This window comes from Larus michahellis, chromosome 2 (genome assembly GCF_964199755.1).
Source record: "Larus michahellis chromosome 2, bLarMic1.1, whole genome shotgun sequence".
In the NCBI taxonomy this organism is placed as follows: Eukaryota; Metazoa; Chordata; class Aves; order Charadriiformes; family Laridae; genus Larus; species Larus michahellis.
In genome coordinates, this window is record NC_133897.1 from 52427197 (window position 1) to 52443183 (window position 15987).

General features: G+C 38.6%; 1 protein-coding gene across 11 annotated transcripts in view; it reads right to left on the bottom strand.

Moving 5' to 3' along the window:
* The window catches only part of STARD3NL (STARD3 N-terminal like), a 37769-nt gene that overhangs the window by 3364 nt on the left and 18418 nt on the right, over positions 1-15987 (bottom strand). For 5 of the 11 annotated variants that reach the window (XM_074575408.1, XM_074575413.1, XM_074575412.1 and 2 more), the window contains exons 2-7: positions 10190-10486; positions 7285-7362; positions 5218-5295; positions 3456-3509; positions 3239-3356; positions 517-615 (exon numbers count right to left, since the gene is read on the bottom strand). In XM_074575408.1, coding sequence (XP_074431509.1) covers positions 517-615; positions 3239-3356; positions 3456-3509; positions 5218-5295; positions 7285-7362; positions 10190-10414 — 652 coding nt within the window. In that variant the 5' untranslated portion in view covers positions 10415-10486. The remainder of the gene's footprint in view (positions 1-516; positions 616-3238; positions 3357-3455; positions 3510-5217; positions 5296-7284; positions 7363-10189; positions 10487-15987) is intronic. The other 6 variants (XM_074575416.1, XM_074575417.1, XM_074575415.1 and 3 more) reach the window with 3 other exon arrangements.

Genomic DNA, 15987 nt, shown 5'->3' on the forward strand with positions numbered 1-15987 from the left:
AAGGAAAAGAGCCTCTGATTGAAAGGTCAGTTTGCTTTAGAGCAGTTTCAGGTTCACTGTCTATCCTAAGATTCTGTAAAGCTCCAAGCTCAGGCTGGGCTGAATAGTGCATTGCTGCATAAACCATTGTTAGCAGATAAGAGACCACAGAATCATCGAATACCTCAAGTTGGAAGGGACCCATAAGGATCATCGATGGCAGAAACAAAGAACAATCGCCTCCTTGCAGCTGCGGTACCATTTTCTTTCAGACTTACCTTGGTTTTTTTGACACCTTTGGGGCATGTCAGAAGCCCCACTAACTATGTGTATTGTAATTAATCTGATAGGTAGTAACTAAACTGAATTATTGAATAAAAACCAAAAAAGAATATTTAATTTTAGGATTGTAAAATACACTAGAAAATATAATTTTTTCCCTTCACCCTTCCTCTGCCTTGCCCTCTGAAGGGGGTGAAATATGCAGGAGTTTACTGTCAATATGAAAAATCATTCACTATGTGCCAAAATAACTACCTGCTACAGATTCAGGAGGAGAATAGAACTGCCCATCAGAGAGGACTCCTGGGTGAAGAAGAGCTGCTCGTTCAGAAGCATCCTGTGCTATCAAAAATCCTAAAAGGAAAAAAAAACAAAACCAAAAACCCCTGAGGGCTATCACATGGCATCTTAAAGATCAAGTATTGATGAAGAATCTTAAGGACTGACGTATTATATTAGTACTCCTAACAAGTTACTTCTATAAGTAAATACCTCAGGAAAAAAGCAAACCGCTAATTTAACATTTATGTCTTCTATATAACTTCAGGCAGCAAAGGAGACACACTCTAGCAAAACAGAGGTACTGTACACATGAATTAAGGAATCCTTCTAATACTATACGCAATTGCATGATTAGGATGCCACATGTAAATTCATCAATATTCACTGGCTAACTAAAACCCTAAAATCTGTTTTTAATGATCAGTGAGCTGCCATGCATAACCAAATAAACTATTTTCTCACTTTGCCACTATAACACTCCTCATTAATGGCTTGCTTTCGCGTATCTGTCTCAACATTCCTAGTTACTTCAACCTTCAACTCCTTTTGGCTCAATTTCATCTAAAATCAGGAAAATTATTTGGAAATGACATCTAAAATCAGGGAAATGATTTGGAAATGACATGGGGCTATTCTGGTGTGTTTAATATAAAGACAAAAACCAAAAGGGGCTGGGAGAGAAGTTAATTCATCTCATCCTTACTGCCATCAACAGCGCCTTCTGATAATAACAGGTCAAAGATGACATTTTAGGTCAACACAAGGCTATTGAACTGCCACCCTTTACTCTCTGCCACATGAGGACTGATGCGGGGGGAGGGAAGAAAACCTTGATGTTTTACTGAATTAGGAGAGCTATCTGAGGTAGCCAGCAGTTAGTAAGAAAAAAATCTCTTTCCAAATCAAACTACTATTTCTACATACCAATTTATCTTATTAACCAGTTTAAAGTTGCCAAAGGAAACATCTATTTTACTTATATTTCCACTTGCTCCAAAAGAGGAAGGTCAGTCTCCATATAATGAGTCACAAGATACTACAAGACTCATACTGGTTGGATTTTAGCTCTAAGTCCTGCTTACAGAAGGAAACTTTTAGAGATGGAAGTCTTCTTCAGTGGAAAGACAGTTTTGCCCTTTTTTGCCTTTTTTTTTTTAAAGTTACAGACAAAACATTTCCTAATTATAAGCACTGTTGCATTAGGCAGAAAAATTAGGAGCACTGTTGCATTAGGCAGAAAATTGCTGTGGTGGGTTTTGTTTGGTTGGGTTTTTTAAAAACAAAACAGTAAGATGGAAAAAAGTCAGCTTCCACTCCCACTAGAGAAAGGAGAAGAAAATACCTGGTCAAAAAGCAAAAACTATTAAAATCTGTTTTAATTACCTCCCTCAGATTTAAATTCAAATAAGGCACTACATAAGTACCACCACACAATACAATCCAAACACGTCTATCATTTGTCTGACTTAATTGCTTAAAATCAGCATTTTCCGGTGGAACACCATCTTTTCTGGAAATATAAAGAGTTCAACTAAAAAGCATGTCTTTTTAAATAAATGACTATCTATTTCAAGCTCGGTAGGAATGACGAAAAGGAAGTGTCATGGAATCCCATAGGGATTTAGAAATATCTCAGTTTTATGACTATGATAATCAAGTATTTATATGTGTACATATCAAATACTTTCTTGTCTGTAAAGTATAAAAAAACCGCAAAACTCTCTGAACTGGTTAGATTTCTTAGCTATTGAGATAAAAGTGTGATGCAGCTGTATTTCCTCACCCCCTCAAAAGAGAAAAAAAAGTTACCCCAAGTTGCCCTTTCTCTAGACAAAACCCAGCGTACTCATTTAACCAACTTCTTTTCTGGAGCGATGGAAAAAAAGAGGGAAGGGATCAAAGCCAAAAGACTGCATTTCCAAGCACTAATAAAAAGAGAGACATCCATGCCCATGTAAAGTTTTTGGTTTTACCTAAAAGGCAAACATGCCCTTTCAACAGAATTTCAGACTGTGTTTCAGGTAATGATGCACAAATAACAGGTTCCCGCTCTCCTGCTGTTGAAACTAACAAAACAACTGTAGCAGAAATCTATGCTTTCTTTTCCTCACCACTCAAGCAATGTTCTCTTTCAACTAAATCAACGGGTTTCCTCCATTTACTTGAATACTTCAAGTGTCAGATGACCTGCTGCCTCATCTTGAAGAGGCTGAAATTCGTACTTGCTCTGGTCTCATTCTGTCTGTGGATGAAGCAGATTCTCCACAATACTTCTTTGCTTTCCCTTTTCCACCTCAAAAGAAGAGTTAGTGACACTGCGTTAGTTACTGCATCTACTCTTCCTAAAAGAGGAACCAGACACCTATTCTATGCATTACCCAGAGAAAAATTTTACAAGCCCAAGTCAGTTAAATTTTCACATCTTAAGCATACAAAATTATGTAAGTTCCTAAGTGCTTGACAAATTGCTGATCTGGCCCTTGTAACTTTTAACTTTGCCTCCCTAAATTAATTAAAACCCCACTTCTTTGAAGGAATATGTTCCTCTCCAGAAAAAGAATAATTATGCCACACAATTTAATTTTTCCCACAGCTCTTCAAATTTTGGGAAGCTGAAAGAAGCATTCTTCTGCCAGATAACATGGGATGGCACGTTGCCAACTGCAGCGATTGAGGGGAAATATCAAAAGCTTACTGTTTTCTTCTTCAGCTTCTTGTGGTAACACTTTAAAGTCCAAGAACCAAGTCTCAATCCAGGCAAGTATGAAGGATATGATGGGCAGCACGTAGCCAAAAGCACCCTGTGAGAACAGCTTGAGGGAAACAAAGCCACACATTATAGAAATTACCCTGAAGAATCTTGCTTTCAAGAAAACAACAAAGTAAAACAAACATTTGATTAGAATATATACCTGTGAAATAATTACTTTTGCTAATAAAAAGGCACTGGTCACTGCTGTTGTAAACTGAAAGAGACAGGGTAAGAACAGTTAAAACTAAAAAATTGATTTACTTCTCATTTCTGTCATTATCTATCAGTTGCAACTTTAAATATTTACCAACAGCAAGATCATAGATTAATAAAATGTAACGGGTAAGATACAATTAAGTTAAAGTGCTATTAAAATATCCTCCTTAATAAAGATTAGTTTTAATACAGACATCTCCAAATGTTGATTTCCACACAGCAGATAGGCAGTTTAGGTGCTACATAGATGCTGAGTTTTATAAATTGTGATCTTACTGTATAAAGAAGATGCAGTATTTTATTCACCAAGTCCCTTATGAAAAAAAAAAAATCTATCTATGTATTTGGGAAAAAGCAAACAGCAATTGCTCTGAAGGCTTTTCACTACCATCCAAATCAAAAGATCCATTTCAAACAACAAAACATCTTTGCAGGAATGAATTGGAATTATTATTTTAATTCACATACTAATATTGTGAAAAATGAATCACTTTGAAGTCTTGATACTCCCTGACATATTTTTAAAATGGCAGGCTGCATAAAATGTTTGAAAAAAAAACCAAAAAAAGCAGTGGACAAGTACTGTTCACTTAAGCAAGGCTTCTAACTCTATTAGTGCATTTGGGTCCAGCAATTCTTTAAATAATAGCAGAACCTAACTAGCTTCTGGTAGGCACAGGTAGGATTTTAAGATTAATGGCTTCTGCAAAACCTTCAGTGAAGCTTTATATATCTAATTGCTTACTACCATGACAGGGTCACTCTCACCACCTCACAACTGCATCAAGTTGGAGGATGTGACTGGAAGAAACACTCTAAAGCTACAAAACTAAGAGTAAGGGATTTTGAAAGGCAGGCACTCAATAAACATAATCAGAGCAGCAGTTACTATTATATATGTGTTTGTGCCCTGCTAATAGCACAATTTCAAAAAATCATGGCACGTAAACTAAAGACTACTGAACAAACTGCATGCTACTCACTTGAAGAAAGGTATACATGAACACTTTCTACATGCACCTACCATAGTGTAAGGAGAAAAAAGACTAAGATTTACAACATACTAAGCCAGCAATGTGTCCACAGTATTACAATGTATAGTATTGACTGGTGGAAGCATGAATTTGTCATTAAGTTTTGCATTCTTTGTCATTCACACAGTACAGCTGCATTAAAGGGATTTGCTCCAATTCACTCTGCCTACAGTTCTCAAGAACTTCCTTTCTAAGAAGGGATACATATTCAGCGTTTTGTATTGGAGCATAAAGCAATACATGTGCTAGTGCTCAATGGGTGGCACTTCAAACTCTAAAAAGATAAGAATGTGGGAGTTAATGGGCAGCTGGATCTCTGGTACGATAGTGCCAATCCTTCTTTTTGAATACAGGTCACTATTTCAAATGCAAATATATTTCAAACATTAATTAACAAGTCAGAGGTAACAAGACATCCATACTGGATTCAGAATAAGTCTTCAATTTGTATTAACATGATACCTAATAAAGACCACACCCACTGTGCTATTAAATTCTTATCTTTCGGCTGAACATCTTCCAGAACAGAAGTTTTTCAATCTGTAACTGTACAGTGAATTTTTATATATAGCATCAAGATGATTCTTAACATACAAGCGTTAAGAGGCATCTAAAATTTTGTCTGTTTGATCCATTCTAGTTAAAACTCCATGATGCTTGGCTACTACTCACAGCTATTGCCCACCAATGGCGCAGTCTGCACATTGCATATGCAAGTATTAACACCTTAAATCGAAAGACTGCCAGTAGCTATAGAGAAAGGAAAAAAATATTTGTTGGTTAATTCAGAACACAGAAGAACCACAAGATTCTCAGCTCACTGAAAATACTAACTGCTTACAAAACAATTTAAAACAGGACAATCTAAGTTCTGTTATTGAGAAACAAATATGAATGTGTGCTTATAAAACAGAAATAGAACATAATTTCCCACTTGTAAAGCAAACGGCACCACGGTCGTGCCTACAAAGGCTCAAATATGCAAGCATTTGCAATTCCACAAATAAGTTAGAAACATAAGAAAGTTACATAAAGTGTATTCATGAACATTCTACCTGACTGGAATCTAAGCAGTTAAATCCAGATGCAGTTACTTCAGCAAATACCTTGAGCATCACTGAGTGCATCTCACTGATCTTAGTGGCATGCTACTGCACAAGAATATCATTAAAAACTGTAAAGACTTCACAAATGAAATCAGAAAATGGGAAGAATTTTTAAAAACAATTTTCTACTTACTAGACTTTTAGTATTTATTGAAATATTAACATTGCAACAACCAATTATACTCTATGGACATGCCTGCAATAGCAAGCCTTTCCAAATATTTTGCAGTAAAGAAAGGTAAGTTATAGTATTTCTAGGACAGAAAATGAAATCAATAGCAGACAGAAGAGATTCCTGAATCAGGGACTCTAACCCTTAATTTCCCTCTTTATTGTTTGATATTAAATTGCCTCCAACTTGTTTTGAAAGATGTGTTCAGCATCTAATAAATGTGAAACAAATGCTTGAAAATGAAGAGAAATCAAGGACAGACATGGCCAGAGGTATAATGAACCCATTTAATCTTATGCAAATATGTCTGTTTAAGTGATGTGTAGGAGAAACAGAAGAAATCCTGTATAAGCCCACAAATCATTTTGCAGAATTCAATGACAGAGTCCCTTCCCAGGGAATAAAAGTCTCTTATGTTGCATTACACGTTTTTAACCCTTTGTCCAACTACAGGGTATCAACATTTACAGATAACATTTTGTGCTTTCTGCAGTAAGGTATATCATGGAGAACCTGCCAGCAAAATAATGAGAAAGGGAGAAGAAGCACTGTTTGCTAGATTATGAAATTTTTCTAGCCCGTACCTCATTCCATTTGACATAGGAAATGGTCCAATGCAGAAGCAATGATGGGTTTTTACATCAGTTTCAAAGAGGGACTATGGATATCACCTATACAAAATGACTGACACCAAACCAACTCATCTCTGCCAGGCAAACAAGATCTGGTAGAATTAATGATCTTGCAAAAACAAGGCCCTTTAGAAAAACTGTAAGGAAACAGCTTTTACTTTGAGATCAGTAACTTGGTCCATGCAGTACAAAATTGCAACTGCAGAGCTACGGCGTTGCTGAAAGACAGAGAAATTTCCTAATGCAGCAGAGTTCCTCCTATGTGCCTAAGGTGCATAGTAAAGGAGAATCATACTTCATGTCATCTGTTTTTAGTACAATGTTAAAAAAACCTGTTTGATTTAAAACACAGAAATCTGAAAAAACCCTGACCTACACAGGCCAACCCGGGAACAAGTCTCTCCTCACTGCAACTGACTTATTTCTGTAGAAGGACAAAATCACCGGTTTAAACAAAATGATGTTACAGCTGGAGGACTATTGGTCTTGTCCTCTTAATGAATTATTTTTATGTTACATCAGTGTCACATTCTTGACTGAGTTTTTAATCTCTTTTCCGTGCCCCCCCAAAGTAGAAGATGCAATTTAAGTGTGCCTACTTATCTCTACCCACAGGCTCCATGAGCCTGCTGCCAAAGCAGGACTGGGCAACCCCTAGACCGGTGAAATTTGGCATAACTCCTTTTGGTTTAAATTATCAAGAAAAGATCAACCGTTTCACAGGACTCAAACTAGGGAACATCTGTGGAAGAAGGAACATGGGAAAACTATACTTTTGCTACTTTTTTTTCTTTCTTTCTTTCCTTTTTTTTTTTTGAAGAACACTTACAAATATATCAAAATATGAAGAAGAGTAGTCATATTGTAGGACTTCTTTCTCTAAGGTAGTCTCAATGCCTCCTTTTACCTACAAAGAAACAGCAACACAGACAGCTTTAGAACAGAAATTACTGAAGCCAAAATACACACGCATCTGAAGGGCGAAATTAATTGTTCCCCACTGATGTACAAAAAGATCATTAAACCAAGTACAGATGACATATACGCCAAGAATGTCAATTTCAAGATTAGCGTCTTATTTGTTTTTCATTATTAACTACAATTTTCAAAGTGAAAACATTTAAGATTATCACCTGGCCTATACAAGCTACATTTCAGACTGTCCCAAAATAAAGGCAAGCAAGTTGTTGAGGGAAGAAGAAATGATTAAGATCTATTACAAAATTACACAAAGGTCTATTACACAAATTCACAGAGCATTTTATGTCTCATAAGGAGGATCAAAACAGCTGATCAAAAAGCCACCCAGAAACTAGCTCTAGTTAGTCACATTAGCAAATAGGAAACAAAACAGTAACTAAATTCATACTCCAGATCTTTTCCTTATCAGCTTACATACTATTTGTTTTAAGAGAGCTGAGCAAAAAAAACCCCAGTATAAAAAACACAGAAGGTACAACCATTAGACCATTCTCCCACAAATAACTAATGCCCAAGTTGAATTCTCTTATTTGCTTGAGGGGATTCAAAATTACATCTTCCTTCACCACCGTGCTTCTTCCCAGTGGAAGGATTCACCACTTTCCTGTTCAAACTGGGTTAGTAAGAAAATCATTTAGGGTGTACTGGGTCAGAGAGCAAGTGGAGTATATATATCACTTGGGAGCAAAAAACCGTAGGGTCCATATCCTATTCTTTTTAATAGTCAATTCAATAATTAAGCACTGCATTGAATAGTTATGTAAAGCTCTGGAAAAAAAAAACACCAACAGAAGGTTTTAATATTGAGTTTGACTACTGTCAGTCTTTTAAAGAAAGGAGGTCCCAAAGCACACCAACAACATACGCTCACCATCACAAAGCAATGAAGTCTAGACATTTCAACACTTTCCCCAACTGTAATGCTGGACAGTGTTGTCCTGAGACTATTCACTCCAACTCCAAATTTCTTCTATTTCTTCTCCTCTCCCTCCCCTCTATGGCTGACAAATAACTTTCTAAATATAGCTTGCCCTTCTTCACTCTACTGAATCAGGAGTGATCATCTGTTTCCAGCATAGATAAGGAATATCAACTTACCCCCCTCCAAGCTGCTCACTGCGTGGCTGCATGAGCACCATGTCAACATAAGATGAGCAGAGAACCGTGACAGCCTTGATTTGCAGGTTTGCTCAAACTGCTATGGAGCTACTTCCTAATGTGTTTAAAAATAAATTACACCTAAGCACACCGGATAACGGCAACAAAGGGAAAACAATACTTACAGGACCTCTGGCAGCAATTCCAAAGTCCCATTACTTACATACCAGTGACGGACAATCCTAACGCAATGCTATCTGACTTCCCAATGAGCAAAACTTAATTTCAGAAACAGAACAAAAAAGCCTCACTATGCATCAGATCTCACATATCAAATGATGAGTTCTAATACTATGACTTCTGAAGAAAAAAAAATGCTTTTCGTTCTTGCAGATATTTGGTAGTACAGGACTCCATAATGCGTCCTCCTTAAACAAAGCTTTTCACAAAGAAAACTGCTAGGATTTTGAGGTCCCTTAATGCTGCAGAATTCAAAATGAAACGTGATGAGTTGGTAGCATTTTCTATACAGAGTCTTAAATATTCTGAGAGCACCAATATGAAAATCTGTACCCGGAATCCTCCACAAGAGATACAAACCCAGACTCTGCTCCTGTTAGTGGAACAAGCTGTTGAGAAACTGGCCTAAAAAAAGAAACATGCTGCTTTTCTGAGACAAGCTAACTATGCACTGGATACAACAGTCTTTCCACCTACAGAGACAACAGAAGTCTAATCCCAAAAATTGCACCACTCAGCAAGCAAAGTCTGCTTTCTCAAATTAAATCAGAAAGTGTATTTTTCACTATATCAATGAACTACTTTAACAGTCAGCTCCTCAACTTCATGTCACATCAATAACCAAGGTTATTTATCTTGCAAAGGAATGCTGAAAAAAAATGCTTACTCAAGATCTTTCTTGTCTAGAAAAGGTATTCCTCCCACTTTTCCTGTGTGTCCTTACTTAAATGCATACATTAGATGTTAGCTTAAAACCCAGCTCAAGAACTAGGATGCTACTTATGAAATATTAACAGATCAGCTATCCTATTGCTTTCTGTAAATTTCAGGAGAACTGCCTCTTTTTCCAAATTACAAATGCTGGAGTTAAAAGGTGGTAACCGTGGCATTTTATGTTGTTTAAATGCACCCTACCATACACAATACATATCATAGTAAGTTCGTCTCAAAGAAAATACATCACAGCAAAAGAAAGGTTTTGGCCATCGGAAGTCTTTCCAGGGACTGACACCTCCGTGAAATATCACTAACTTTGAGTTACTCAGAAGGCAAACTCTCGAATCCTGTTAAAATTCACACTTCTCGACAAATTCAAAGACGTACAGTAAAATTTTGTTTACTTGCTCCCTGAAAAGTTCACTGGATTTCCAACGGTTTCTTCAGCATCATTCACAGACTACGGGAACATCAAAAGGTTTAATGATAAGAAGATAATTAAACCATGTATCCTAATGACCAAAAGCAGATGGAGTTTAGTAGATACTATGTTAATGAAAGCTTAAAAGTATGACGATGTTTTAATTTAAATACATGCAAATAGCAAATATGTGGAACAGAAAAGAGCAACTTGTTAACCACGTCTGAAGTGAATAAATAAATTAATAAAGTCCAAGGGTACTGAAAAGACAACTCACATTTAATTCTATTATCCACAGCAAGGTTATGAATAAGAGATCAAATGTAACAAACAAACAGAAAGTCCTTCTGACATCTGATATGCCTTTCTTCTCTCTGCCTTCATATGACTCAATCCTTGCCATCAGCTGCGCTGGGTTGATGGAGTGGACATCCCGCAAGGAAGGACAGGATTCCACACTGCTACTGTGAGCATTTTCTGCATCACCTGGCACCCGATTCATTGTGGGTTTGCTTAGAGTGGTCTTCTTCCAGTTTCACCATCACTAGAAGGCTGATCCATATAGGAAGAATTTCTAAACAAACAAACAAAACCAAAAGACATTAGTCACTAAACCCTCAATTCCAGTAGGTATTTTCATCTTACCATGTCAGTTCTCTTTTTGCTAAACTGACGACGGAGAGAATTTGGCAAGTAGGCTCTAAAAATTGTTTCTAAAATAAGATATATCTAGGTGCTCTTCATCTCTCAGAGGATTTGTGAAACGAGAATCAATGTTCAATTAGGCCACTGGGAATAAGGGAGCACTGTCTACATTTAGAAGACTCCATTCTCCACGTTGTTTGAGCAAGATCATTAAATGGGAATGAATAAAAAGCATGACGCTGTGCATCTTTAGGATTTTCAATTCTGATTTAAATGCTCCCAATAGGAAGCCAACTTAAAGAAACTTACACATACAATTCCTGAAAAATGGCACTGTTAGCTACCAGCACATCCCGAGCTGACACAACCAAAAGATTATAAGTCCATTAAAACCCCTGAATACTGCAGTAATCATTCTATAAAGCAAATACACTGCTCTATAGATAAATTCAGCTGCTATGACAATTTACATTGCCATACAGAGTCTCTCTGAAAAAACTGTATGCAACTCAGTGGTTAAAGGTAATGCAATTACCCTAAGTCTCTTCTGACTGCAAGGCTTTTAAAAAAAAATTCAGGTTAAATTTCTTATGAAACTGGAGCAGTTTGATGTATTATTCACTACCTTACTCCATGAGAACCATTTTCCAATTAAAGCTTCTAGAAAGAGTTGACTAAGGTCACAAAAATTTCAAGGAAACACACAGAAAATTTAATTTTATGCAAAATACTCATTAGATTAAGTTATACATCATGCAATACAAATAACATCAGACATGCTTCTGTAACGCTGGAGGAATAGCTTTTTGAAACTCAGGAACAAAACTCTGTTTCTTCCTGTGTGTGCTGTCTTTCAGTAAACCGCGAAACAGAAAGAGAAACCTTCCCCACTCTTCTATTCCAACAGTGTTTCAACTCCAAGTCTGCAAGAACAGTCAATTAAAGCACAAGAAGAAAAGCAGACAGGGGATCTGTAACACACTGTTAGGCAAACACGAGGACACAAGGACACAGGGAAAAAGGAAAGGTGAGGCAGAGTATTACCAGTGCACACACATCACAGCCGAGGCAGGCCAGCCAGGGATGGCCAATGTCTAGGTCAAGTCACACGTAACAGCCTTCAGGTAGTTCAAAGTCCACTTTTCTTGGGCTACGTCATGACAACAGTAACAGACCTGAACCGAGACAGAAACTACCTTGCCAGCTGAGTCTCTGCCTGCAGGTAACAAGCAATCAGAGGCAAACCAAGCCAGTATCAATCACCATCTCATTCTGAGATCTGGCTGTGGCCTGAACCAAACACAACACCAAGCACAAGCACAGGCAGGCTACTAGCATCCTGCTCCTGCCTGGCAATCAACTCCAGGATGCTCCTGCCCATGGCTATCCAAAGCCAAACCAAGGCATATATATGTCTTCTGGTTCTCAGTCGTAAGCCATGGGACCAGGAAAGCTGACAGGAGTTTTGCTGGGCCTAATCTCCTTAAACAGGTGTTAGCAGGGCATGTGTGACCAGAGAAATTAAGAAGTGGGAATATGAGATTGATATAATCAGTTTCATCATTAACTGGAATAAAGACAGAAATTGTTGTACTGCACTTGCTCCTGTTTCAAGACCTTTTCAAGCAGATTTACAATTGAGAATCTTCATTACTTCTTATTCTCACCCTCTTGTTAACCTAACTTTGGGTGAGAGGTGTTGGGATTTGTGCAATGACTTTTCCCAGTAAGTACTAATCTCAGCTCTGTAACACATGCTCTCTCCCTTCCTCTGTCAAGCACAAATTAGAATTTATAAATACCATTAGGCAGTGGATAAACTTGGAAGTTAAACAGAACTTGCATCACATTTCTACCTTTTAAAAAAAACAACAACAACAACAACAAAACACACACTTGTACAGTTATAGTACAAGTAGTACTGAAAAGACTAGGAAGCTTTACAGTAGGAACATGAACACAGACTTACTCCACATTAAGAATTCCAGTGAACCTGCTTCTCTCTGACTATCCCATGTTGATATAATACGTTTTCAATCAGAAACTGTTTTGCAGTTACTTCTATACCTCTGTTTCTAATACCAGCCACTAAACCTTATTCTACAAATAACATACATGTTAGTTTGATAATATTCATGTTACCTAAAAAGCCTGTTTTCTCAAAGCGTATAATTTAACTATTCACTATCCAAAGACATAGTACAGTACACAGTAAAGTTTAGCAGAAACATGGTTATCTCATAACATACTCTAGTAAAGACGAGTACATACCTAAGGATTCATGTTGCTTCTTTGAGGAAAAGAACATTTTGAAAAGTAATTAAAAGTTCTGAAGAAAGCTCTGCCATTTGTTCTGTCTTCTCTTCCCCCGAACAGAAATAGCACTAAATGCCATTAATTTCATTAGTACCATCAAACTCACAATTCTATAGAATTCAACAGAATAACTCAGTTCAGTTGGAAGAGACCCACAACGATCATCTAGTCCAACTGCCTGGCCGCTTCAGGACTGACCAAAAGTTAAAGCATAGTATTAAGGGCATTGTCCAAATGCCTCTTAAAACACTGACAGGCATGGGGCATCGCCCAACTCTCCAAAAAGTCTTGATAGAAAAAGACTTTATTTTGAACAGAACAGGACTAGAAATAATCTATAATTTCTTAGAAGATCTCAAAGTGAAGCCCACATGGCTCTGCACACCAGAAAAGGTGATGGCACTGTGCCTGCCACAGGACCTCACGGGGCACTACATGGAGCCAACATTTTGCTTTCTGCCCACAAATGCCATTTAGCTTTACACTTGCAGCAGAGGAGGCAAATCAAAAGGAAAGGAGAGGTAGTAATTGTGGAGAATCGCTTAGGTTTGTATTTTTATTATGCATATGAGCCCTAGGCAGCTGCAGACCGCCAGATGCCGACAGCAAAGGAGATCAGAGACAACATTATTATATTCCTAATTGGTAAAACCATTTTTCCACAGCTGAATCTCCATCCCATGGAATAAAATGTATGTTTACTTGCTGATCAATTCTCTGACTTACAGGTGAACTTTGTCACAACAGCAAATTCATGAGTCTGCATTAGCAACATTTGACCCTAAAAAGATTTTCTTAAATCACTGACATAATAAATAATGCCACTTGTCAGAAGGACTGAACTCTGAATAAGTACTCTCAACTGGCATTCAGCTTTGAAAGATCCTGCCTCTGTTGTGGGTTTGAAGAAGAGCTCTTGCCTAAAGTCTCCTACTTTTTCCAACCATAACAATTGAGCTAATGAAAGATACTGGTTCTTCCTACAGACCGCATCCTGTCAAAGGGATGTGGTTTCTTTACTTGTGTGTATGTTTGGTACTCTGCAAATTTCCAAAGAAAAATGATGTTTTAGGCCAGCACAGAATCTGTCCTGGGATTTTTTCATCAAATGCGCTTGCTTGAACACAGAGCAGGCTGTGAGCAGCAGGCAGTGTGCCTTACCAGGGGAGAAAGCTTACCCAAACTGATAACGTTTTTCCCTCTTTATGGCCTGCTGGGACATCCTAGCCTGGAAATGCGATTCAGAAATCTACAAGGTTCATGTTCCACATAGGTGAGAATGGGAGAAAAACAGCAGTGAAAAAGCAAGGTGAAAAAAGAAGTGAGACAAGGCAAAATGAAAGTATGCCAACAGAGTGGTAGTCCAGAAACCAGTCAACCACACCTCAAAGAAAAGAGGGGGAAAAAAAAAAAAGAAAAATGAAAGGGAGACGAAAGAACCATCTGTGGCTGCCCCCCCTCCGTCTGTGTTATGGGTTCATCAAAAAGACATGAGGGACCAAATCCAAATTTAAAGGTTCACAAACATCACCATTTCTTCTCAGGCAATACAAATCACTGAAAGACCTCACCAGCCTGATGGAGTAGCTGTGGGGTTTGCCCACGTGGATGCTGCTCACTCAGTGCCTGACAGCCTCACGGGGACCAGCACAGAGCTTTTGGGTGCCCTACAGAGGGAAGGAGGCTTTGGGTGGGCTCCACCTCCTCCTTGGGAAGGAGGCTTTGGGTGGCTTTGACCCTTCAGCTTCACTTCAAGGAAGTACCAAACATTTGCACCTTCCGCTGAAGTGGATAGATTGAGCACGAAATCTTCTCTAGCCAGTGGAAATCAACAGTCAGCGCTTATGATCCTGTTCTTTCCTTTCCAAGAAAAGTTTTCTTAACTGAGCTGCTGAATTTGGACGTGGAAAGCGCCTAGCTCCCTTCCATTTAATTTCCACCGTGTGCTGGCTCACACTGCCAGAATGATATTGCCCTTAGGATTATTTGTTCCAACAGTCTCACTCTTGCAGATGTGGATGAAAAGGACAGATGGCCCCCGTGGGAAACATTAGGAGAAATCATCAGAGGGAGAAGTCCAGACCAGATTGAAGCAAGGCAGGACACGTTCCCATGCACCTGCTGCCTTTCCCATCACAAGAGCCACCTGAGCTGGAGCTGCGAAATGGGCAATCGCAAAAACTAAGCCACAGGAAGCAAAGCGCTATTGCGCTTCAAAGGCTGGGACTAATATTGTCTATATTAGAGCAGCGCTCGCATGATGTCAAACGGGTTGCTCGCTAATGAAATCTCCCTCTCTGGAGGATCTTTTTCAAGAGCAGAAGGAAATGTTGGATATTGCCTCCACGGCCAGTCGTGTCCCAGCCAGCCAAATGCACCAGGCAAGGGCGGCCAAGCACAATACATCTTTAAAGCTTCCTCCTTTATTTCTACAGCAGCTGCCCGAAACAGGGCTGTCAAAGGGCTTTAGAGGAGGAAGACATATGTGGCATGTGTTTGGTCAGGTGTCTCAAGTGCTACAATGAACTTTGGGCCACCTGAACCCGAGGGTGTGCGTAGAATCGTTGCGCTCGAGTGCTGTAAACAGCACTCGCTTTGTACTGAAACCCCTCACACTGAAGTGCCGGGCTGCGTAACAGGAGTTCATAGGAAAACGTTTGGGAAAAGATGTAAACCCAAGATCTGGCCATCAACGGCCATAGTTAAAAAAGAAAAGAAAAGCCAAGAAATTGTGAAAGAAAGACAAAAGCCAAGGAACACCTGCACTTCCAACAATTATTTCCATCCACATTGGCTCAAAGAACTACTTCTTTCTTTTTCTTTTTTTTATTTTGATGTGGCAGTCAGTGCAATTATCTAGGAATTTGTTACTTCCAGTCTGGATTGTTGCTAGATACGGCACAGTACGGGAATGGAATCAGTGCAGCTAGAGCTAATTATTTCAGGATGCGCTAGTTCAGCAACCATTTGCCTTGTGGCAAAGGGGATTTGCAAAGAGGAAAGCACGGGCTTAAAATGCACCAGCTACCAGTTTGTTTTCAAGAGTAACTCAAAACATTGGTTTTAGCTGAGAAATTCCGTATAGTCTGAAATCCTTGCTACTGACAGACTGCC